We start from the raw sequence: 25,141 nt of genomic DNA, 5'->3' as shown, positions 1-25,141 counted from the left end.
ATTTTTGTAGCATTACCAGATGACGAAACACTAGATGAGTGAGAGAAAATTTTTATTTCAGTAAGATGCTTAACAGAATGTCTCATAACACTCCTGTTAAAAATACGAACAATACCTAGGAGGCCACAGCTCATTTCAAATTCAAGTAGGACGGGGCTTTAGTGACAGGTCACAGAAGTCTGAACTTGATTCTGTTCGTGTCATCGGGATGTGTAGAAATAAATGACCTTAGTGAAGACTTAGGAGTCGGGCCAGGTTGACAGCTGACCACGCAAAGCGGAACGGTCAACAGAATCAGAGTCAGATGATCACCTGGACTGGAAAGCCAGGCCAGGACCCAGTGGAGATCTGAATTTGGTAAATGCTTCCTTGTGGATTCAACAGCCTAAATGGTCGAGCGCAAGGCAGGGTGGGGGGAATCTGGCTTTAGAACATTACACTGAAAAGATTCAGGAGCTTGACCAGTATTTCTGTGTGAGGTGACAGCAGAATGCAGCTTCCACAAAAGTCAGTTTATTCTTACCCTGCATTGAGGGGTCTCCAGGAGGTCACAGAACCCTTTCCTCTGCTGATCTGACAATATCTGGAGGATACTGATTATTCTGGACATGTTTTAAAAAGCAGATCAACACACAAAAAGACGCTCAACGTCATTAAGGAAATGCAAATCAAAACAATAATGAGACACACGTCACACCCATTAGGATGAGGGGAAAAAAAAGAAAATAAGTGTCATCCCTCATGCGTGGCTGGCAGGGATGTTAAATGGTGTAATTGCTGTAGAAGCCAGTATGATGGTTCCTTAAAAGGTTAAACAAGGAACTACCATGGGACCTAGCAACTCCACTCCTGGGTATATATGTACCCACAAGAATTGAAAGCAGGGACTCAGTTACACGTGTGCAAATGTTCATAGAAGCATTATTCACGGTTGCCAAAAGATGAAAACAACCCAGGTGCCCATCAACAGGTAAATGGTAAACAAAGTGTGATCTTTACGTGCAGTGGAATATTATTCAGCTCTGTAAGGGAATGAAGTCCTGATTCGTGCTACAGTGTGGACGAACTTTGACAACAATGTTACATAAAGAGAAATAAGCCAGACACAAAAGGACAGATACTGTACGCTTGCCCTTAGTGAGATGCCTGGAATAGGCACTTCCGTAGAGAGTGAAAGTCTAACGGTGGTTACTGGGGGGCTGGGGGGCTGGTGGGGAGGAGGAGAGAGGGGGTTATCGTTTAATGGGTATGGAGTTCGGGAAGATGAAAAAGTGCTGGAGGTGGATGGCGGTGATGGTTACACCACAATGTGAATGGATTTCATGCCACTGAACTGTACACTTTGGATTGGTTAAGATGGTAAATTTTATGTTGTAGTTACTTTTCTACAGTAAAAAGGCTCTTAAGTAGGCATTAATTTTCCCGGCAACAACAACAACAAAAAGCATATTGTGTCCCTGAAAGGGTGACCAAGACCATGTGTCTAGAAACTCTCAGAAAAGATGGAAAATAATAAGGAACGATAATTAAGGAACAGGGGAGCTTTATCACCAAGAAGAAAAGACAGTGGTATGTCAGCTGCCCTTGGCTAGCTGACAGGACCTGCTGGGACGGAGGCGTTACACTTACTCAGCTTTTTCAGGGTACCCTTGGTGACAGAGCCAGGATCGGTGGGGGAAGTGTTACCTGGGGAGGTGAGTTTCAGTACAGGAACAAAATCTCTAACCAACTAGAACTCTGTTTCTTTAAAAGGGATTTTTATAGCTAAATGCACATCTGAGTGGTCACAGTATTCTCTAGAAGGAACTTGTGTGTAATTTGTGATTCAGAGTGCTAAACTGAAAGATTATCCAAAAGGTCAATGTATGTAAATTTAGAAAAATTCAATATCCTCTGAGTTCTAACGTATGTTACTTTCATTCAGGGCTGATGAGTCCTGAAGTTATAGTAAAACAAAATAATTTGGATCAGCAGAAAGGAAACTGGGGCTCTAATGATTAAAGTCACTAATATTTCTTTCCTAGTACTAGAGAACCGTAACTTGATATTGAACCATGTCACTTTCAATTATTAAAAATAAAAGTAGTTTATTGCCTTTTGGGTCGTTTGGAAATAAAGTCAAAAGTTGACAGCCTAGGACCTGAACTAGGAGGTGTGGTCTGACTCCAACTCAGACTTCCCAGAGTGGCAGGGAGGGAACCGTACTGTCAGGCCTGTGTCGCCTCGGTGTCATTACCGTGACATCACAGCTAAGCAAGGACATTCCCAGCTGTTCCAGTGCTGCCTGGGTTTTCCGAAAGCAGAAGGAACCAGTGGGGAGAGCCTTGGTTTTACAGAGCCGTTCCCTGTGCCCTTCAAACCCAGTCATGCCGACTGTAGATGTTAAACTCAGAATTTGGTTTGGCATTTCCCAGGGGAGAAGCCTCTATACAATGTTTCTTCTCCCTCTGCTAAGAAGTCATTCCTGTTAGAAAGTCCTTTACCTCCAGTCGGAACCAGCCTGGCATCCTGAATTTACCGAAAGCCCAGCAAGGAAATAGCTGGATTCGATGTAGCTAGGTTGCGCCAGACTTGCATGTACCCACTTCCTGCGGCCCCAAAGCCCGTCACCCCCGGGTCCCAGTCCTGGGGGCCCCAGAGGCTGGATGCTGGAGCCTAGCACAGTGGACTGTCACCCTGGAAAAGCAACTCTTGCTTTAGACACTAAGCAGCTCAGCAGGAGCTGGGGGCAGATCCCGGGGGCAGCTGGTGGGAGCCCCATCCCCTCTGCTCCTGGAGGCGACGTGCACGTTCCTCCCGGAGCGAGACGGTGCAGGGAAGCAAACCCACTCCTTCCTGTCTTCCTTCCTCTTTGCCTGGAGGCCAGATGCTCTGTTCCGTCACTTGGCTTGTATTCCAGTTCCATCACCAAGGAGGAAGCCCTGAACTGCAGAGGCCCGAGAGGAGGAAGTGTGGGGAAAGGGAGGCACCGAGGACGAGGAACCCGAAAAAGGCAGGGTTGCTCCAGCCCTTCCTGACCCGAGTTTGCAAAGACAAGAAGTGCGGCTTCTCTAGTCAGGAGCAACTGAGGTGCACTGTCTTTTGAGAGCCCTGGGGAAGCCTGAGAGATGAGTGCTACCTTTTCATCATCGCGTCTGCAGTAACGGCCAGCCACGGGGAACTCGGGGGGAACCCAAAGGGTTCTTGACAAAGATGTCAGTATAACTCACCCTGTCAGATGCAATTAAAAATAATTACAGGACAGAACTCAGTGTACAGGAGATCAAAGAGCCCTGTGCTTTCAGAGCAGACCCCAGGAAGGAAGAGAACGGTGCAGCAAAGAGCCCCCCAGTTGGCACCTGTGGCACTGGAGTCCAGTCCCCGCTCCACCACCATTAGCTGTGCAACCTTGGATGCATGTCCTTACCCTCTCTGAGCCTGTTTCCTTACCTGTAAAATAAATGGGTGCTTGTATCACCTTGGATGTCGCGAGACCGTGGCATGAAAATGGAGGAAACCTCTGTGAAGAGCACTTTGAATAAATGTCACCTGTTGTGGTTCCTAAGAGGTAAACTGAGGTACAGATGAACAAAGTAGCGTATTGCCTTCCATCCTTTTTAGAACAAGATGAGATGTTAGTTTTAAAAACAAGCAAAAGCAAGAAAGGAAAAGAATCTGTTCTGACCTGTTTGAAAGAAAAAAAAAAAAAGGAAAAGAATCTCCCACTGCCCTCCAGCCATTCACAGATGCCCTCGGTGCAGAGCTTTCTCCCACGTGCCCGGGCCCACGCCCCTCGGAACCCATGCACTTCAGCCCCTGCCTCTCTGTCCCTTAAGCATCATTAGCTTGTTCCCGTGGCAGCCTGGCCAGGGCTCGCTTCTCTCTGAGCGGCCAGGTTGGGAGACGTTGAGAATTTGGGGTGCGGGGGGAGCATTTCCAAGATACTGTTGGCTTTGTTGTCTTCAAGGGGCAAAAGTTGCCGCCCTGAGTTCAGCCTCTGCCCCCTTGCAGTCTGAGGGCACGGCCACATGGTTCCTCTGCTTCCTCTTCCAGAGTTCTTCCCCGGGCAAACAAATTTGAATTTCAAATTTTTAAACCTCAGGAAAACATCTGTGCCCAGAAGGTGGTTTGGGTCTGTTTTGTGCTGTCAGTTGTGGGACGAGAGTAGGGCCTTGACACCCGATGCCCCATTTGGTTACCAATGTCGCATCCTTTCTGTTTTTTCCTGTGAGCAGGACACGGAGGACTGGCTGGTCAGTCTGGGGGGTGGGGCCCGGGAGAGGAAGAAGGGGCAGGAGGAGGAGGAGGACTTTAGAGTATGCTGATAAAATTGTATTTTGTTACTAGGACAATCCTCTATGCCATGGGTTATATATTTTTTTTATCGAAGTCTAGTCAGTTTACAGTGTTGTGTCAATTTCTGGTGTGCAGCACAATGCTTCAGTCATATAGGAACATACATATATTCATTTTCATATTCTTTTTCACCATAAATTACTACAAGATATCAAATATAGTTCCCTGTGCTCTACAATGGGAACTTGTCTATCTATTTGATGTATAGTAGTTAGTATCTGCAAATCTCGAACTCCCAATTTATCCCTCCCCCCCCATCTTCTGGTAACCATGTTTGTTTTCTATGTCTGTGATTCTGTTTTTGTTTTGTAAATAAGTCTGTCTGTCTTTTATTTTAGATTCCACATATAAGTGATATCATACAGTATTTTTCTTTTCTTTCTGGCTTCACTTAGGGTGACAATCTCTAGGTCCATCCATGTTGCTGCAAATGGCATTATTTTATTATTTTTATGGCTGAGTAGTATTCTGTTGTATAAATATGCCATAACTTCTTTACCCAGTCATCTGTGATGGATGTTTATGTCTTGGCTGTTGTAAACAGTGCTGCTATGAACATTGGGGTGCATGTATCTTTTTGAATTAAGGTTCCCTCTGGGTATAAGCCCGGGAGTGGGATTGCTGGGTCATAGGGCATTCTTACTCGTTTCTTGTGGAGGGTGGTGTTCGTTAGTCTGTGTGTTTGCTGCTGTCACAGGGCTCCAATCCCCTCCCACCTGAGAGTCCAGGCTCAGGTGGTCGAGGACATCGCCATGGTGGTCGCCAAGGTGATGCAGCGCCACCACCTCCAGGTTCTAGCCAGTGGCAGGAGGCAGATGGTCCCAACCAGGAAGTTACACATCAGCCGGGCTCACCTGCCATTGGCCACGCCCAAGTGCAGGGAGCTCTCTGTGCCCATGGTACAGTCCGTGTCGTAGGCCGCCCCGACCTTCAGACGCCCTCTGATGGAGCCCGCCGCTTGCACCCGTCCTCTTCCCTCCTCCTCTTCCTCCCGGTTCACCTTCCTTGGCATCACTCTGCAGCCACACCTGTGTCTCCATCCCTCCCCCACTCCTGAACTATCTGTTGCCACCAGTCACCTCTTCCTGCTTGCGCTCTGCTCCCCACACTCCGCATCACTTGGGCGTGTCTCCCTCACTCCTGCCCACCTCCCCAGAGCCCCTTACTCCTCACCGCCCTTGGCCCTGGGAGCCCCTCAAGGGACCTGGAGCTGGGGGAGGGGGAGGGGGAGGACCCGCTCCCACGACTCAGTCGGGAGAAGAATCTCTGACTCTACTGTTCTAGGATGTGTTCCTAAACCCCAAATGGGAGTTTGGGAGGCATTTCCTAGTAAATCTATCGTAACTCTATTGTAGGTGGTTTCATAGTACCATTGTCTTCAAAAGAATGTGTATATACATTTTATATATAGTAGTTAGTATCCGCAAGTCTCAAACTCCCATTTTATCCCTGTAAGCTAACTATATTTCAATTTAAAAAAGAAAGGGAAAAAAATGTAAAAAAAAATGTGAGATGTGGATTCAACATCACAGGTAACACTTCTATGGAAAAAATTATATGTTCTGATCTAAACAAACTGTTAATGCAGTTGTGGACCACTGCTGTTTCCTGCACCGGGAATCTCCTAGGATAAGGACTGAAGGATTCTTGATATCCAGAGCTGTGATTTCGGCGCCTAAGAACTGTCCCCCAGTGATTTCCACCTACTAAACTCACAGTGAATTGGTATTAATGAGAGTGACTTGTTAAATTACCAAATGTTATCAAAGCTAGGGATCTGAATGCTTGCCAGGAGATCCTCTGGGGCCAGGCGCCCAGAGGCCCTGCAGTGGAAAAAGATTAAGATAATATTTAGGGTCAGGAGATGTCCTGAGACCTACAAGTCCTGTAGCCTTGAAGAAAGTCTCCACTTCTACCCGCGTCCATTTCTCCCTTCTCTGTGATGGAAACTGACCATCCTACTGCCCCAAATTATTAGGTGTGAAAAATGAGTTTTTGTTACAAAGAATTTTTTTAAATTAGCATTGCAAACCTCTCAAAAATAACCATTTAAAATCACCTAAAATCTGAGATTTGCAGATCCTAACTAATATATATAAACTAGATTAACAACAGGTTCATACTGTATAGCACAGGGAATAAAAAAATTAATATAAAATAAAATAAAAATCACCTAAAATCCAATCCACCCAGAGATAGCATTTTGGTCCAAAGTTTTTCCCATTACGATTTATGTGTGTAAATTTATATCTTTTAAAATGAGCTCCTATTATATTCACTATGGTTAGTACATCTCTTTTCTGTTTTTTAATTTTATTTTTAAATATTCTATTGTTTTTTTTATTGAAGTATCGTTGGCTTACAGTGTGTCGGTTTCTAGTGTACAGCAGAATGTTTCAGTCATACATACACATCTTCCTTTTCACATTTTTTTAACTATATCCTGTAAGTTTAGTGAGTAACAATCTACTGGTTGTAAAATATTTCATGGCTGCTATTTGCCATAGTATATTTAAATAACATTTTATTTTTGGACATCGAGGCTGTTCCCAGTTGTAGTAGTATTAAGCAGTGCTGCAGTGGACATTCATATTTACATACCTTCATTTATTTGCCTTATCGTTTTTCTTTTCTTTTTTTTAACTTTTTTTATTGAGTTATAGTCATTTTACAAGGTTGTATCAAATTCCAGTGTAGAGCACTATTTTTCAGTTTTGCCTGATTATTTTAAAGCCATGTAATACACATTTTCTTCCATAAAGAGTGGATAGGTCCCTTCTCGCAACTATGATAGCCAAATCCGTTTCACAGTTCACGTTTGAGAAAGATGATAAAGTTATACACTACGTAGGACAAAATATTCCCAGCAAGCTGTGCGTTTGGGCGGGGGGAGCACAATTATGTTCAGTGGGATTAAATAGACCATAAACAGCCAACATCAGATTTTGCTACAAAATTAGTTTACACTACAGAATCGTATTTTGTTTTTCTATTTTCAGAGCTTTGTGGACTGAAATCGCAAAGACAGGATCATGGAAGTGGCTAATTTACATTTCTTTCTAGTGAAATTGAACTTTTTTCATGTCTTAGTCCTTTTGCAATATGATCATGTTCTTTTTTGTAAAAGGCCTGCTCTTAGCCTCTGCCTACTTTTTTTTTAATTAGGCAAATAATATTTAATGGCCAAGCTTGACTTTTTCATTGATAGTTAAGAGATTTTCACGTATTTTTCAAAGATTTTGCCATGTATTTTACAGTTATGTCTCCCATTTGGCCATGTGTCTGGTACTTTGATAATGTTCAGTACCAGTTTTTAGGTAAAATAGGGTAGAAGTGTGTTCCTTTACAGTGTTTGTCTTTGGTATCATATTTAAGAAATCCTAATTACAAAGGGTGTAATCATCACTCCACATATCTAGTTCCTTTAGTAATTTAGAAGTTTTATTTCTACATTAACATCATCAATCTATCTGAATTTTATTTTGATGTCAGCTTTAGTGTAGGTTTTAGCCAGTGTGCACAGTTTATTTATCAAACAATCCTTCCTTTTTTCCTGACTTGACTGTCAACATCGTACACAGACTTTCATAAATACTTGGATCTGTTTCAGGACATTCAGTTTGTCCTGTTGATCTGTTCAGCTCTTCTGCTGCCAGCACCACACTGTCTCCACATTATTACATTAAGAAAAAAAATCTACTAGGGCTAGAGGGGAGGGAAGGAGAAGTAGGTGGGGCACAGAAGGACTTTTAGGGCAGTGGCACTGTTTAGTCGGATACAACAATGATGGATCCATGTCATATGTTTGTCCAAACTCACGGAGTAACAACACCAAGAGTGAGCGCTGATGTAAGCGGGGGGCTCTGGGTGACGATGTTGTATCTGTTTAAGGAACACATGTACATCTGGTGGGGGGTGTTGATGGTGGGGAGGCTGCGCTCAGGTCAGGCCGACCTTATACGGGAAGTCTCTGTCCTGTCTGCTGAATTTTGCTATGAATCTGACTGCTTCACACACACACACACACAAATGAAGTCTATTTACAAAAAAAAAAAAAAAAAAAAGCCAAACTAGACATTAATCCTGAAACTATATAGAGCTTACATTTAAGGGGGGAATATAAAAATATAAACAGAAAACTAGAATATGGCTGGGACATCGTGCTGTACACCAGAGACTGACACGTTGTAATCGGCTGTACTTAAATTAAAAAAAAAAAACAAACAAAGTAGATAGACTGCATTTAGTAAGTATTGTGATAGAAACAGGTACCGCAGAATAATGCTTCTCAAATTCTGAGATGAAGGGTCCATTAAAAAGATAGTAATTTCTAGTATCTATTAGGACCAGCAACCTCTTTCTTAACCTCATCTTTGAAAAGCTTTTTGTAAACTGTCAGTTCTCCACGCGTGTCAGTTATTTGCCACCAGTCCATAGTGGATTCTTTGTCAAAATGAAGATACTTACTGACTCCACCTACCTTCTTCTCGGGAGAACAGTGAACATGCTGCTGTGAGATGCTGTGCTGTCCTCTTAAGAGGCTGCCATCTTACAAGAAAAGGCAGAAGCCCATTTCACGCGACAGCTCTGATTGCAAAATAATCGAGAGCTCCCTAAAAATTCAAGGCCAAGGCTTGGCATTTGCAAGAGATCTACCCCGTAATCAAATAGTTCTTTTTCTTTTTACCATTTTTTTTTCCTTCAGAGAAACAAAGTTCTTCCTCTGTCCATATTTTATATGTGGATGATGAATACAGAAAAGCCCCCGCCCCCTTTTGGAATATGACTAATCAGCAGTTAGCTGGGTTTACTCCCTGGCTGAGCGCTTGACTGCTGCGCGTGAGGCTGCTGCGCCGCCCAGAAGTAGTGGGACGAGCACAGGTCACAAGCACCAGTGTGAGTGGGCGGAGGGTCTGGCCTCTGGCGGTGCAGGTAATCTTTCCGTGTATCTGGTCATTGTTCAAGTCCTGTTCCTCCCTGAGCGATATCTGCAAGAGCACAATTACAGCCCAGTGGGAAGAGGAGTGAGTAAGGACCTAGGAGACCTGGGTTCGGTTAACACTTCTTCCCCTAATTACGCAGGCAGGTTTGATCACCTGCTTTAATTTCTCTTGCGTCTCGGTGTCCTCGTCTGTTACAGGAGAGGGCAGACCACTTGGTCACTAAGAGCCCTTTCCGCTCTCAAAGAGAAAAAAAAATAGAAAAAAGAGCAGATCAACAAGCTGATGTGTTCACGGATGGATTCAGTCATAACTCACGTATCCATTTGCATATTCAAAAGGTACCTGTCGGTTACGGTGCTTCTCTTGGCCGCGGAGTGAGGGGGCAGCATGGAAAAGAGAGACCCATGCCCCCGAGTCACTGGGTTCCCTTCCCATTGTGGGGCTAGAATTCACTGAGCACGGGGAAGTGATGAAAGACAGGGAGCGATGAACAGGGGAGATCCTCTTGGCACCCCCACATTTAAAATACTCACGCAGATCAGGGTTTCTCAGTGTCAGCACCACTGACGTGTTGGTTCTGGGGGGCACTGTCCTGTGCATTGTAAGTTGTTTTTTTTTAATTAGCTACAGTGTGTCAGTTTCTGGCGTACAGCTTTGTGTTTCAGTCATCCATATACATACACACACTTATTTTCACGTTCCTTTTCATTATAAGTCACTACAAGATATTGAATGTAGTTCCCTGTGCTCTACAGAAGAAACTGGTGGTTGTTGACTATTTTATACATACTAGTTAATATTTGCAAATCTCGAACTCCCAATTTATCCCTTCCCACCCCCTTCCCCCAGTAACTGTAAGATTGTTTACTGTCTGTGAGTCTGTTTCTGTTTCGCAGATTAAGTTCATTAGCGTCTTTTTTCTGTTTTGTAAGTTGTCTGCAGTATCTCCGGTCTCAACCTACCAGATGCCAGCCCCACCCTCTGCCGCTGCTGGTGACGACCACAGATGTCTCCAGACTTGGCCACGTGTGCCCTGGAGGCAAGGTCACCCTGGCTGACAACCAGTGATTTAGAACCACCCCAGTGCCAGGCACTGTGCTAGACGCCGAGCAAAGATGGAAAAGGCGCAGCCTGGCCTTGTGGGGTTTCCCTCTAGGGCAGTGCTCCTGGAACCTACACGTGCAGTCCGTGGAGGGCCGGGTAGGACTCAGACTGCTCCCCTAGTCTCTGATTCAGTTGTCCAGGTGGGGCTGGAGGGTTTGTGTTTCTGAACAGTGTCCCCCCGCCCCTTGCTCATGATGATGGTTCTTTAGGACCGCGCTCTGGGAGCTTCTGAGCCCGTGGGGGCCCGTCGTGCGGGCAGGGGGTCCGTTGCAGCTGTGACCCAGAACACAGACGTCCTCGCCTCGCTCAGTAAACTAGTGTTTCCTAGAATCAGAGTCACCTGCGGTTTTTAAATTGAGAAATTAGACCCTAAATGAGCAACTCAACCCGCAATAAATCTGAGATGTCACAGAAAGGAAGACAAGCAGAGGACCCCCGAGCCAGAACCACGACCCGCAGGTGCTTCGTGTCGTAATTTTGACTTCATTCGGGATTAATAGAGAAATGGGGTGTTAATGGGCTTTTCTGGGGACCTGAATAGTATCTCGTTTCAGCTGCCACGGATCCTAAGCTCTAATCGCAAACACGCTTTTACAAGCCACTCACTTCTAGGGCGGGGACATTGCTGTGGGCCGCCCCCCGGACCTGCACCCACACATCCATCCCAGACTGACCCCCGCTCTGCCTCTGCCTCTTCCTTCTCCCGGTCCCCAGCCGCGGTCGCCCGGCCCCCCGTCTCCAGCAGCAGCTCGGACAGCACGCCTGTCGGCCGGCGCACGCAGGGCTCCGTGTGCGTCACTCTGCCCAGGCCTGTTAGTTCATCGCCGGACTGAGGTTGCTGTTTCCGCTCGCTCTGTTGATACTACCAGATACTGTATTTTCTTTGAAAAGAGTCACACACCCTCAGGAGGAAGTGGGGTGCGGTGTTAGAGCAGCGCTGGGAGGACAGGAGTGTTTTGCTGCTGCCGTCCCCAGGAGTGACAGCCCACGTCGCCCTTTCTTGTTTTCTGTCTCTTGGTGCCGAGTCCCCGTTAACTGGCCACGTCAGTTTAGCCACAGGATCGATGGTGAGAAATTGCAGGTTCTCCCAGCCTCCCTCTCTGATCCCTGTTGGATGAGAGCGGTCTCCCCCATTCTGAGGTCCCCAGGCTTGTTTGGAACAGGGACCTTGTCACGTCTGGGGATCCAGCACGGCGTTTATGCCCAGTAGGTAGGCTTAGCGAATGCTCAGTGACGAAGAACAGCGGTCCCCATCACCCCGTTTCCTTTGCCAGCGGGTTGGGTGTGCCCTAGGCCAGGTCAGACGGTCCGTGAGTGAGTTTTCAGCGGCAGCTAATCTCGTTCAGAATCAGAATTTCTGAGGACCCTTTGGAGAAGTCCTATGTGATGTTAACAGCCACCTTTTCCACCAAACACTGTTGTAAGCATTTCATTGAATGGCTGATTCGTTTAACCCTCGGGACAACACGGTGAAGTAGGTCTGCCGTGGGCCCCATGTTGCAGACCAGGAAACAGAGTCCCCCACAGGCGAGGCCACTCGTCTAAGGCTGTGCGGTTGGGGAGAGCTGGCTTTTGTACGATGGCTGTGTCGTTGGCACGCCTGTGAGCTCCTGCCTGTGCCTTCTCCTTCCCTTTGGTATGTACCGCCGTGCCGAGGCCGGGGGAGAGGGGCCGTGTGTCCTGCGACTTCGCCTTGACCGTCTCAGTCCAGGCGCCGGGGCCCCAGCTCCGAACGGACGCCCCACACCCAGGTGGAGTGTCTTCCTCCCCGAGCGCTTGACTTAACGGAGGAAGAACTCCTTCCTCTGGTGCGTCAGTAAGTTTCCGAAGCATCCTGTGTCTCATCAGAGCTACGGGGTTGGTCAGATGGTGGAGTCACTGAGAAAACTGCCTCTTTGCCCCAGCCTCACTGAGCTGTGATTGACAGCTGAAAACTGGATGTGTATTTAAGGCGTACAGTTTGATGACTCGATTTCCATATACAGTGTGAAGCAGTCAGCACGGTCAAGCTGATGAACATACCCATCCCCTCACATGTTACCTTTTTCTTTTTCTTTTTCTTTTTTTTTTGTGGTGAAGAGTGTCTTTTTAAAAACTTTCTATATTGGGTCTCAAACAGAATTAATCCGTGTGTCAGGATGGCCGAGTGGTCTAAGGCACTAGACTCAAACAGAATTAATCTCTTATTCAATTTTTTTTTTATTATTATTGAGATACAGTCAGTGACAGTTACCAGGGAAAGGGGGTGGGAGGGGATAAATTTGGGAGTTTGTTATTTACAAATGTTAGCCACTGTATATAAAAATAGATTTTTTTAAAAAGGTTCTTTTGTGTAGCACAGAGAACTATGCTCAATTTTTTGTGATAACCTTTTATTCAATTCTTTAAGAAAGCTTTTGGTACACAGAAGTCAGATGGTACCTGCATGTGCTTTCTATATAAGAAAGGAGATGAACTGTGATGGGGGAGGAAGACTTTCCAATGGGGCTAGAATATTTGGTGCAGAATTCCATGAAGCTCTCTCACCCAACAAAAGAGAGACCTTTCTTCCCTTCTGGCTGTGTGAACAGAGAAGAGTGGGTTTTAAGAGTAAAATTTGACCCAGTGAACAGACCCATAATTAAATTTACTTTCCGTATGAGGCAGCATCTTTGGATTCAGTAAGTCATTACCCTATTGTGGGCAGAAAGTAGTGCCAAGGAGACCAGCTTTCTACGAGGCAGTCAGCTTTGCCCTGGACATCGGCCCCAGGAACCCTCACTGGCACCAACCAGCCCACGGTCATGGCGTGAGCGGAGCAGGCACGGAGGGGGACAGCAGCTGAGGACCCCCGGCTCAGTGTGCTGACCTCGCTTCCACACGAGAGCTTAATTTGTTCTGAGAAACATCAACTCTGTTCATACTGCCCACTCTTAACCTCTTCAGATCGTAGCCATAGTGCAGGAAGACAGGTCATTAAACCACAGGTTCTGACAAAAGGAAATGTCAGATTAGTACCCAAGGTAACTGAGCGCGCAGGCAGCCCCGAGACGGCCGGGGAGGCCGGTGTGACAGCTCCAGGTAGGGCCTTCTAATTCAGGACTGGTTGAGAGGATGGAAACCCTCTACGGGGAAACCTTCGTGCTTTCACTTCCTCCCTGACCTAACCTTAAAAGGCATTATCTAACAAGAAATAATTGGCTGGTTTGGGTGGAGACACTTAGCAACCAAGGCTGAGACCCAGGCTCCACCACCTCCCAGCTGTGGGATCCTCAGCGAGCCACTCACTCACTCAAGCCTCAGGTTTCTTATCTGTAGATGGAGGTCATGACACCTCCCTCACGGGCTTGATAAGAAGGTTGAATAATATACACTATGGAAAGCTTCTTGCAAAGTTTGGTGAATTGTAACAATAAATAACCCTCCAGGCTGTGCATGCGGGTGGAACAGATGGAGAGACAGATCAGGAGTCAGGGAGATGGAGGGAAAAAACATCAACTTGGTGATACAGGCTGGGTTGGTGGATGGGGCCAAAGTGTCCAAGCAGATAGGTTGGCCCTTGTTCCTTCACAGTGTCATAGACAATGCTGGACAACAGTGGCCTCCCCGGACTGGCAGGTTAGGTGGTGGCAGAGAAGAGCGGAGAAACATGGTCCCTGAAAGCCAGCAGACCCTCGCCAAAGAGGGGAGGTTGGATGGACTGGGCGAGCAGTTTATTCTCCTAAAACTCATCCATTGGATAAATCGCTCCTCTTCCCGTGGGCAGCAGGAAGGAACTTCTGAATGAGGCAGTGCAGAAGTGAGGTCCTTGAAAGATGAGAAGGATTGAAGGGTGGCCTCTGGGCATGCATGGAGATGGATACAGCCTCTGAGCAGAAGGCAGGTGTAAACAGAGCCTTGGAGACGCAGTCGGGCACACCCAGAAAACAGAGGTCGAGCTAGGCTGGGTTGTGCGTGTGGGGAGGGCACGTGGAGGCTTTTAAACAACAGGTTAACAGGCACGATTCGATTCAGCAAGAACTGCGACAATTTTCCTGAGTACTTGTGTTAAGTCGATCAGAACTGTGCTTTCGTGAGACTGTCCAGGTCACACATTAAAATTAAGTGTCAGCATGTTGATAATGCCATTCCAGGTGCTTTCTTGTCTATATTTCAGTATTTGTTTTATTTCTACACTATTTTTTTTTTTGGTGGGGAAGAGGGTATGTTATAGTAGTCTGCTCAGACTGCTGAACCACAGATGGGGGCTTATGGGACAGAAGTTTATTCTCTCAGTGTTCTGGAGGCTGGAAGTCCAAGGTCAAGGTGTTGCTTGCCTTTTTTTTTTATGTGTGAGTGTGTGTGTGTATATATATCTATGCATGTATATATGTATAGATATACGTACAGAAGTCTAGTCAGTTTACAGTGTTGTGTCCATTTCTGGTGCACAGCACAATGCTTCAGTCATACATGAACATACATATATTCCTTTTCATATTCTTTTTCACCATAAGTTACTGTAAGATATTGAATATAATTCCCTACAATATGGAGTTGTTTGTCTATTCTATATATATATTAGTTAGTATCTACAGATCTCAAACTCTCAATTTATCCCTTCCCACTCCCTTCCCTCCCTGTTGCCATAAGTTTATTTTCTATGTCTGTGAGTCTGTTTCTGTTTTGTAAACAAGTTCGTTTGTCTTTTTTTCTTTTTTAGATTCCGCATGTAAGTGATACCATACGGCATTTCTCTCTCTCTTTCTGGCTGACTTCACTTAGAATGACGGTCTCCAGGGCCATCCGCGTTGCTGCAGATTCAAGGTGTTAGTTTCTGAGGCGCGCGCTGTCTCTTCCTGGTGTGTGAGAGCGTCTTCTGTGTCCTCAGGTGGCAAAGAGAGAGAAAGGTCTCTGCTGTCTCTTCCTTTTCTTCTAAGGGCACCGTCCTGTTGGGTTAGGGCCCACCCTTAGGATCTCATACAGCCTTAGCTGCCTCCTTAAAGGTCCCACCTCCAAATACAGTCACAAAATCTTGTTTGGGGAGACCAGCCGGGCCTCAACACCTGAACTGGGGAGGGGGGCACGGTTCACTCCATAACTGGGCTTGGGGGAGCCCTGTTAGCCTTTGCAGGTAGGAAGGTGTCACCGCCCCTGTCGTAAATGGCCCTTCCCCACTAGTTCTAACAGCTGGTCGGAAGTTAGGCTGTTGGTTTTTTTTTTTTTTTTTTTTCTGTTGTCATTGCAGCCCATACTGTTGGGGTTATTTTAAAATATTATCTTCAGTTCATACTTAATATTTTAATTCACTTTTGAGGTCATATCAGGGGGCGAGAGGCTAATATTTAATCCGATTTTTTACCACGTTGACATCTTAGCAATGGGATAAAACACTCCTCCATGACATGATCGTCCACTAGTTCACTGTCTTCAGTGAAGGTTACTTTGTTTTTACTAGGTCGTTTAGCTTAATTTGCCAAAATTGGCCTGATGTTTAATTTACCAAATGTTGGCTGATCTGATACATTTGGAACCCATTGAATGTGTCTTTTTCTCATTCCCAAGCTTGCTATTAATTCATATGTGTTTTCTCTTATACGTGTTAAAGGTTTTGGTGTTTCTGTGAGACTCTCCCTCTGTCCCTGAGACGGTTCCTTAAATAAAATAAGATAAAATGTAGCAACACTGTCATACTAAATCAGAAATACTAAATTACAGCAATAAAACAGAGCAGAGGAAGAGAAGTCTTAATGAGAGTGCAGAGAACTTCCATCGCTTTCTGTTTCTATGGAATTTGCCCCCATCCGCTTTGGCAAGTGTTTGGTGGGTTTGAGCCGGGGCAGGCGAGTCAGTCTAGGTAAGCAGGTGGGTCCGCACCAGGGAGTCAGGAGGCTAGAGTTCCCCTCCCAGCACTTGACCGCCTGTGCCCTGAAGCACGCCGCTGGGTAATTATACTTGACCGTGTGCCTGTGTGACGGCTACCTGCCTGAGACAGGTGGGGTCACTCTTGAAGGTTAAAAACACTGAGCTGTACGGGTAAGGCGCCTCTACAAATTTAGAGAGCATATTATGATGATATTTCGTAGCTGAGAAAGCAAAAGCACAGATGCCTGGATGGACACCCTGACAGGCTCATCACGGCGAGGGCCAGCGGCGTGGGGACTGGCAGAGGGAGGGAGTGCCGCAGGAGAGAGGCGTGCGGGGTTTTGCGGGTGCTCCGGGCAGAGCACAGACAAGATGTGCCCAGGTGTGCTCTGGAAGGACTATTTCCACCCTCTCCCTGCCCTTTTTCAGTACACACTAATCATGCCAGTAAAGGGCGCTGGAAAATATTATCAGAGTTGTAGTAATAATAATAATAAAACAACGACAACAACCAACATTTTTAGAGTTTACTCTGCGCCAGCTCCATTCTGAGCACCAACACGTGTCTTCCCATTTGGTCCTCGCAGCCCTTTGAGACACGTAATGGTATTATCACCATTTTCCAAATGAGAAAACAGACTCAGGGAGGTTAGACGACGCCTGCAGCCAGGCTCATCCCATTATTGATCCTCTGCCTGTAACAACGCGGGGACGTTTCCTTTGTATTGACTTCCTCGGCCACTGTCTGCCGCCTAATCGGACCGTCGTGCCCTCCTGCAGTAGAAGTACGTGGAGGCTGAGATTCTGTAAAATGTTGCTTTTGAAAATTAAGTTCTTTAGCAAAGAGGCACTGAGCACCTGCTGAATATCACACAGAGGGATTAACCCTGGAGGTGCATGGAAGATTAAGATGTGGTTTCTGCTCTCAGAGCCCAAAGTCTTGTTTGGGGAGACCAGCAGGAACCAGTGTGTTACAGGGAAATACGGCCCTGTGTGCACCGGCGCGTGGTCTCCTCCCCAGCCTGAGAATCTGGCTGAATCGTCCGAATGCGGTAAGAGAGAGAAGCCTTGATCTCGGCGAGGGTCTGCCAAGGCACCCACATGCACACGCTCCAGAGGGTGTTTGCTAAATAAACTGCAGATAAAACCGGACGGACTCCTGTAGGTAGAGTCCCACCCGCTTCTGAGTAAATGAAGTGCCTCAAGGATTACATAGGATTACATGGGGCTCTACTCTGTCCCCCACATTTGGGAACTGAGAGCCAGAGACAAAGACAGAGAGTGGAGCGACAGGGTCTACCCTACTCAGACTTTTGAAATGGCAGAGGGGAGGCAAATAGATACGACAGGTCTCTCAGGGTGCCCTGGAGCTGAGGGGGCGGGGCCTGCGGGTGCCGGGTACATTCCACCAAGATGTGTTGGAGGGAGGGTGATGGAGGCGAGGGCGGAGAGGCTTCACAGAGGAGGTAGAGACTGAGCGGGAACTTGAAAGATGAGCAAGTTGGGGGTGGGGGGGCAGGTGGAGGATGGAGTGAAGTAGGAAGGCGGTCCAGGGAGGCAGCAGTATTGCCAGCAGCCCAGGGCTACAGAACAGCATGACGAGTTGGAGGAATGGCAGTTGCTCTGTGTGATCCTACGGGAGATCCTTTGGGCAGCAGCCTGGAGCTCTGACTGGTAGTGAGAGGTGACAGGACCGGAGGGAGAGACGGGGTAAGCTGCTACAGTGGGCCCAACAAGGGATGATGCAGAATGAAGCCAAGACCCCAGGGAAGGAGCGAGAGGAGGTGCAGAAGGAGAGTGAGTTGGTTGTGGTGGGTGAGAGAACCGGGGATGTCGGCTGGGAGTCCTGGTACCAGTCACTGAGCTGGTAACACAGAAGAAAGGGGCAGATTTGAAAGGCAAGACAGTGAGTCCGCTTTGCACCTGGCAGGCCGGGGGTCCCTGGGAGCTGTCCAGGAGAGACTGAGTGTGTGCTTTCATTGCTTGCACGCGAGGCGTGTGGAGGGACCTGGCCTCCGCACTAGCTGGTCAGTCTCACACACACTGTTTGTTGTAAAGGGCGAGGCCACTGTGATTGGCAGCAAAGAGAGTTGTGAAACTTACACTCCAGAGAGATGGGGGGGGAGGACAGTCCTGACAGATGCGAGTCCAGCGCGTGTATTTCTGTACACAAGCAATTCTCCTTCCTATTTTAGACCCGGGGGAAACCCCCCTTCTCCCTCACCATCAGCTCCGAGCACAAAAAGCCAGCCCACAGAAGTCTTTCATGTCTGTCGCATCCTCATGTACTTGTTACACGTCTTCTTGGCCCTTGAGATTTACATATAGCACACACACACACACACATACACACACACAACAGGATTGAGGAAACTTACACTGACAGCAGCATTGTGTGACACTGGACGATTCATGCTGTCCTTGCCAGTGCTGGGTAAGAGTATTTCAAAGTTATTTGCTAATTGCATGGCTAAAAAAAAATTGTGTTTTATGTTTTAAATATTTTAATTCTTTTTATGATTATAATTTAAGTTCAACTTAATATATTAATGGATCCTCAAAGGAAATGCATGATCAAATTCTAATGTTATGTTTTTTTCTCAGCGATTTGCACCAAAATGCAAAATTTCAGAAGCACTTAAGTACTATAGAGTACAAGCTGTTTTTTTGAGGCTCTGACCATTGCTCTTTAGTAAACTGAGGCTACCCTTGATTATTTCAGATCTTAATTTAAGATTTTATTCTATGAATTCTCAGTTTTCTACTGTATGTTCTTTATATAACCTCTGAATTAATCTATGCCTTGAAATGCTCACAGCATATTTCTGTATTTGGGTTTTTAAAATACCATATGGCAAAACTGACTTTCGTTTTTGGTGTATAATTCTGCGAGTTTAAGTCTAGATTTCTGTGACCACTCACATGGAACAGATCAGTCTCCCCCCAAACTGCTCATACTGTCCCTTTAATCATAATCTGCCCCCTACCCAAACCACTGGGTTTTTTTCTCCATATAGTTTTGTGTTTTCAAGAATGTCATAGAAATGTGATTCTATAGTATCCTGCTTTGTTTTGCATTTCTTAAATTGCTCATAAGGCTAAACATTTCCCACATAAATAGTGACAGCTGTATTTTTTGTATTTTGTATGGTTTATATCATTGCCACTTGTTTAATTGGGGCATGAGTAGTGGGTTTGGGGTTTGGTTTTGTTTGTTTTTACAAATTTGTGTTTGCTTATTCTATAAGAATGACGCCAACTTACTGTCCATTGCATTTACCATAAATATTTCTCTAAGTCTTTGCCTCTTTTTTTTTTTAAGTTTAACTTTTTTAATTGAAGTGTAGTGATTTACAATGTTGTGTTAGTGTCTGGTGTACAGCACAGTGACACTCAGCCATAAAAAAAGAATGAGATAATGCCGTCTGCAATCTTTGCCTTTTCATTTTATTATTTTCCTTAAATGTCTAAGACCTTAGAAATAGTAATATTAATTATGCTGTACACCAGAAATGGACACATTGTAACTGACTATAATTTTTAAAAAAAGAAGAAGAAATAATTATATCACTTGACGTATTAATACGAGAGTTCTCTAGTGAGCTTGTCTGAGTCAATCTCCCTAAATTTAAAAACAAATTGCAGAAGGTGCTTGTCAGAGCATTACTTCTATTATGGGAACACTGGACACAATCTAAATGTGTAAGTAACTGTAAGACTTTAGTAAAGCAGATCACACATATCCTGCCTCTCAATAGGATATTATGCAAGAATTAAAAGGTTACAATGATGACATAGTAGCTAGGACAGGTTTTATGGTGAAATATTAAATTAAAAGTCAAATATAACCGTGTACACACAGCATGACTATAGCACACACAACAAAAACCCCACACCCGTTCATTAAAAAAAACACTGGAGACAAATCCATCCAAATAGTGACTGCAATTTGCTTCTGTTGATGGAATTATGAGGAGAGTTTTACCAGTTTTGTGTCTTTTCTTCATTTCATGATGATCACCTAGTCCTGTCACAGAAGGGGAGGACATTCTGAGTCGCTCAGGAATAAAATGCTACCTTTTGCCCTAAAAAGGCACCCCTGAGTTGAGGCTTTGCTGAACAATGCGTGAGGTGAAGCACTCAACGCCACGTTCTGCCTTCTGAATGTCAAAATGTCAGCTCCATCACTGCGACTAGACCTTTCGGAAGAGGGGCAGTGCTACCAGACAGACACATGCGTTGGGCAAACTGTCCGAATGCTCGCGGCTGAGGGGACAGGGCCGGCGAGTCCGGGCTGCTGAGGAGGAGGAGGACGGCGGATGTCCGAGCAAGCCCTGTGGGAGGGGAGGGTGCTCCTGGGTGCCCTGGAGCCTTCCGTCTGCTCCCCAGCGGACGCTCCCAGGTGCACGTGGAGCTGCTGGTGCCTGATTCTGAACCCAGCCTGCAAACAGCAGCGCGACGTACCCGTCAGTAAAGGTCACAGTGGTTGTGACTCAGACGTTATGCGTCAGTGATCCCTCCAGGCTCCGGTCAGAATGAATCGTTTACCTTCACTGGTGTTGAGCGAATCTTCGATATGTCCACATGTGGTACATACTCCCACGAATGGTGATAGTTCTTGGTGATTGTTCCTGAGGAGCAGAGAAAGACAGATTTGTCTGGAAGTCCTACCTGGCCCAGGAACGGGGGGGGACCTCAGAAGTTTTCTCCAGAGAATTCCCAGTTCTTAGCCAGACTGCTGCCCAAGAGTTCTAAGCTCAGAGGGTGAAGGGGGGCCCCTAAAGACAACCCTGGAAGCATCTGGCTGCTAATTCTGCAGTGTGATATGTACGGAATGTGTTTTGGTGGCGAAGACCATCCGACGAGTCGTGATGATTCCACAACCGTCTCCTTTAGTTAAACCAGCTGCACTGCAGGAAATTGAGACTTCCCTTTCTTTCCTTCCTTTCCTTCTTCCTTCTTTCTTTCTTTTTATTTTTTCTCTACACCAGACATCAACACATTGTAACTGACTATTCTTCAGTTTAAAAAGAAAAGAAATGGGGACTTTCTTAATGTCCGTGAAATTAACAGCAGTTGTCAAGATCCCCTAATGTGTCTCTCTGTAGGTTCAAAAATGACCCAAAGACCGCCAGCGCTCCAGAGGACGGGCGGTCTTTTATGGCGCCGCTGGGTTCAGGATGACGGCGCCCAGGTTTCCAGTTGTGTCACTGACTCTCACACCTGGGGTCCTGTCATCCTGAGCAGTTTTCCTCCTTAACACAAAGGTGGAAGAGATGGTTGACGCTTTCTTGTTGATACCTTTGGCTTAGGAACTTTCGGGGAAATTCATGGGGAGAAATGAGTTCAAGAGACAAGAGGAAGCAAGGAAGTAACTTTATCACTAACCCCAGCTGATGGTTTCAGATTAATGGGACCTCGTGGGAAAGTAGGGTGAAAAAAAAAGGGGGAGGGAGGCGTTTAGTTGAAGTAAGTGACCAGACAAGGACAGGCAAGAAACAGGAGATGAAGGATCAGACGAGAATCCTGGAACTTGCAGCCAGCACTGCGGTGACGTTCACCTGTGTCTCCAGGAAAGTGTAATAGTCAGTAATTTGGCTTTTATGAAGTATTTTGTTTACCCTTCCACAATAAAGTGCTGTTTTATGGTGATTTAAGGTTTTTAAGTGGTTCATAATATTTAAAAGCTTATTTTACATATATATATAGTATATGTACGTGTGTGTTTGTGTATATATGCATATGTATGTGTTTATATAGAATGTCATCTCCATATACATGTATGTGTATATGTGTGTGTTTATATATAGAATGTCATCTGCACATATGTGCATGTATTTGTGTGTGTATGTGTACATGTATTTATGTTTGTATATATGTACATGTAATTGTGTATATGTGTATATGTATTTGTGTCTGTGTGTTTGTGTGTGTGTCTAAAGTAAACAGAGATCAGCTGCTAAGTAAATGCCCCGAGCCAGGCCCCTCACGCCCCTAAATAGCCCACGGAAGAATTCTGTGGTGTCATGTTTACCCGGTGTGAGTCAGAAGGGCCTCACTCTTTATAAACTCATTTTGCTGGTGTGTGTGGTTTCCCGGGGGCCTACCTGAATGGTAGAAGGGATTGAGATGGTGGCGCGCCGCCGCCCCTCCCGGCAGCTGTCAGACACAAGTGCACTGGACTGAGAGTGGGACGCAGGCCTCAGCGCACCCACTCCCACAGGCCCCTTTCTCTGGCCGGCCTGCGATGTGGGGCGAGCCCAGAGTGTGTGGGGTAGAGGGGAAGTAACGCATTTGTCTGAATGGAGGGTCGAGCCCTGTGAGGCTCTGGCTGTCAGAGATAAAGCACTGGGTAGGTGGGGATGGGACACCCCCAAAATAATGTGTCTTCTAGCCCCCAAACAGTATCTGTTTTCTGTTGCTTTGCAGGGAGCGACCATGTCACCATTTCTTCGAATTGGTTTGTCCAACTTCGACTGCGGGTCCTGCCAGCCGTGTCAGGGAGAGGCCGTCAACCCCTACTGCGCCGTGCTCGTCAAGGAGTACGTGGAATCGGGTAGGCCTGCGTGGGTGCTGGGGCCCGGGGGAGGAGGAGCGTGCTGTGACCTGGGAGGCAAGGCCTTCCGTGGTCTTCGAGGTCATCGGGTTCAACCTCATTCTCCAGCTCAGGAAACTGATGCCCAGGGGAGCCAAGGGCTTTCTGGGGGGCACGTGGCTTAGTGACAGCCTCTGAACCAGGCCCGGGCCTCCTGCCCCGTGCCCTGCTTCGTGGTCCCGTTCCCCACATAAACAAGGGAAAGGAGAAACGCGCTGAGGACGCTGTGTGGGAGTCCGTGAGGGAGTGACGTACGCGTGAGCTAAAGCAGAACACGGCAGTGGGAAGCCTGGCCGCGCCCAGTGAGTACAGGTGGGTTAAGTCTGCACGGTCTTAGAGCCAGCTCCAAACACGGTCTGCTGCTGCTTCGGCGAAACTTAGGTGCGTGTTACAGAGGATGTGTGATTAGCCATTAGAGTCCAAATTTCAGAAAACGTACCTTTTTGTTTACTAAGACCCTGGAGGAGTGAAAGAATTGTCATGCTTTGTCAAATTTAAATGTTCCTAAGAAGTCCGCGGTGAGGGGGAGAGGGTGACGGAGCCGAGATTCCTTTATGGACTTAGATCTTTCCATTAAAATAATCCTGTTCTATCCAGAATCTCTACGCGATCACTTCATCTGCTGCCGCTGCTCCTGTAGTTTAAGATTCTATGGATTTTCTAAAGGAAAAGTGGGAGGAAGTTGACACCCCAAGGGCCTCCCAGCCTCACTGCCTTCCCCGATTTCCCTACACACATTTCTGGTTTTAGCAGACACTTTGTAGGGAAGCCTGGCTGCCACCGACGCAGGGTCACGGTGACAGCAGGAGCCATTATAATTTATTGCTATAGAAAGTATTTATGGGGCGCCTACTGTATGCTGGGTCAGAAAAAGTGCCTTTCCTTTCAAGCTTCCTTCCTAGCAGAGGAAGACGGGCAAGAAACAAAAGTGCCATCTGGTGAGTCATGTGAAGTGAAGCCACCAGAGCCGGGTGGAGGGGAGAGGAAAGTGCTGGGGCCAGAGAGAGAGATGGCGAGATACTTGTTTTGTACAGAGTAGTCCTTTAAGGGAGTGACATCTGCAGACGCACGAGGAACCTGATTTTGCAGCTGAGAACCTCTGGGTGGATTTTCCAGCGCAGAATCCTGCGGTTCCAAGTCCTGCTCTGTTGAGGGTTAAAAGACTCCTCCTCCGCGGTGGACGCCCTCCATCCTTGCAGCCACCCCGGGCACATCAAAGCGGAGGAGTCCGTCTGATCATCTCGATTTCCCTTCCGCCCGGATTTCTCTCCTGTTTAGTTGAAAGTGAGAATGGCACTTGCTCCCAATCTAAAACCTTCCAAATGTCACCGAAATCTTTGAAGTGTGAAATGTCTTGAGTTTTTCAAAGCCGCTTTCAACTTAATGGGTCTCCTGGACCCAGCTCCCTTTACAGCCATAGGTCTCACTGACATTTGCCTCCTGAGAGCCTTTTTTTAAAAATTATTTCTTCTTCTTCTTTTGGCCTTGCCTTTGAACTTGGTCTGATCAGCCATGTGCAGCAAGAGAACACGATAAAATAATAAAGGAGACTTTATTTTTTCCAAAAGGTTAGCTTGTGGAGTTTGGAGGGTTTTTGTTTTTGATTCTGTTTTCATTTTGTTCTGGAAAGAAATCACCCTGAACGTCAGAATTCAGGTGTTGCTCCCGTCGAGTTTCAGCACATTCCAGTCTTGAGGGTGGAAGGCTGCGTTTTACATGAAAAGACAACAGAAGGGGGACAAACCGGACACAGAGCTCTGGGTCTGGGAGCCTTTGAAAATGGTCAAACTCACTGGAAACTGTAGCATCTTGAGTTCTGGTCTTCTTTTTAAATGATTACAAACCCAGTGAATGAAAGTGTGAGAAATGTGGGCATTTCTGTGCTTGGTCAGAGTGGGGAGAGTGAGTGGTTATGGTTGGAAGGAACGATCAGGGATGACTTCAAGTCTGAGGACGTAAGATGCTGCTTCGATCATTAATATTGCTGTTTTTTTTTTTTTTTAAAGTCCAATCCTCGGTTAAATTTTTTTAAAACAAGCCATGAAAATCTTCACCTTCCTGTTCCACCCTCCGTATTGTCCGAGTTTGTACCTCTCTTAGCCAGGTTTACCTAAAATTTAGTTTCACCGTATTCAAATCCTTTCATGCCCCCCGCAGAAAAGTAATTCAGCAGATGCTGGCTGCCTGTTCTGTTTCAGCATCGTGCACTGGGGAGAGAGGACCATCAGGAGTCAGAGCTGCTCTGTTTCCCCGCTTCACAAGGATTTTTCCCTTTTGCTTTATCAACATCTCTGAATTGCTGGCTCTGCCACTTAACATGCTTATGATCACAAGAAACAAA

The 25,141-nt window shown here is 46.4% G+C and overlaps 1 protein-coding gene across 4 annotated transcripts in view; it reads left to right on the top strand.

The window, feature by feature from the left end:
• The window catches only part of PRKCQ (protein kinase C theta), a 131,658-nt gene that overhangs the window by 26,346 nt on the left and 80,171 nt on the right, over positions 1-25,141 (top strand). The window contains exons 1-2 of one of the 4 annotated variants that reach the window (XM_032473990.1): positions 18,285-18,639; positions 22,635-22,761. In XM_032473990.1, coding sequence (XP_032329881.1) covers positions 22,644-22,761 — 118 coding nt within the window. In that variant the 5' untranslated portion in view covers positions 18,285-18,639; positions 22,635-22,643. Of the gene's footprint in view, positions 1-18,284; positions 18,640-22,314; positions 22,388-22,448; positions 22,471-22,634; positions 22,762-25,141 lie in introns of those variants that run through there. The other 3 variants (XM_032473992.1, XM_032473989.1, XM_032473991.1) reach the window with 3 other exon arrangements.

This window comes from Camelus ferus, chromosome 35, assembly GCF_009834535.1.
Source record: "Camelus ferus isolate YT-003-E chromosome 35, BCGSAC_Cfer_1.0, whole genome shotgun sequence".
Lineage (NCBI taxonomy): Eukaryota > Metazoa > Chordata > Mammalia > Artiodactyla > Camelidae > Camelus > Camelus ferus.
The sequence above is the reverse complement of the archived record's forward strand: the minus strand, read 5'-3'. Positions and strand labels throughout refer to the sequence as shown.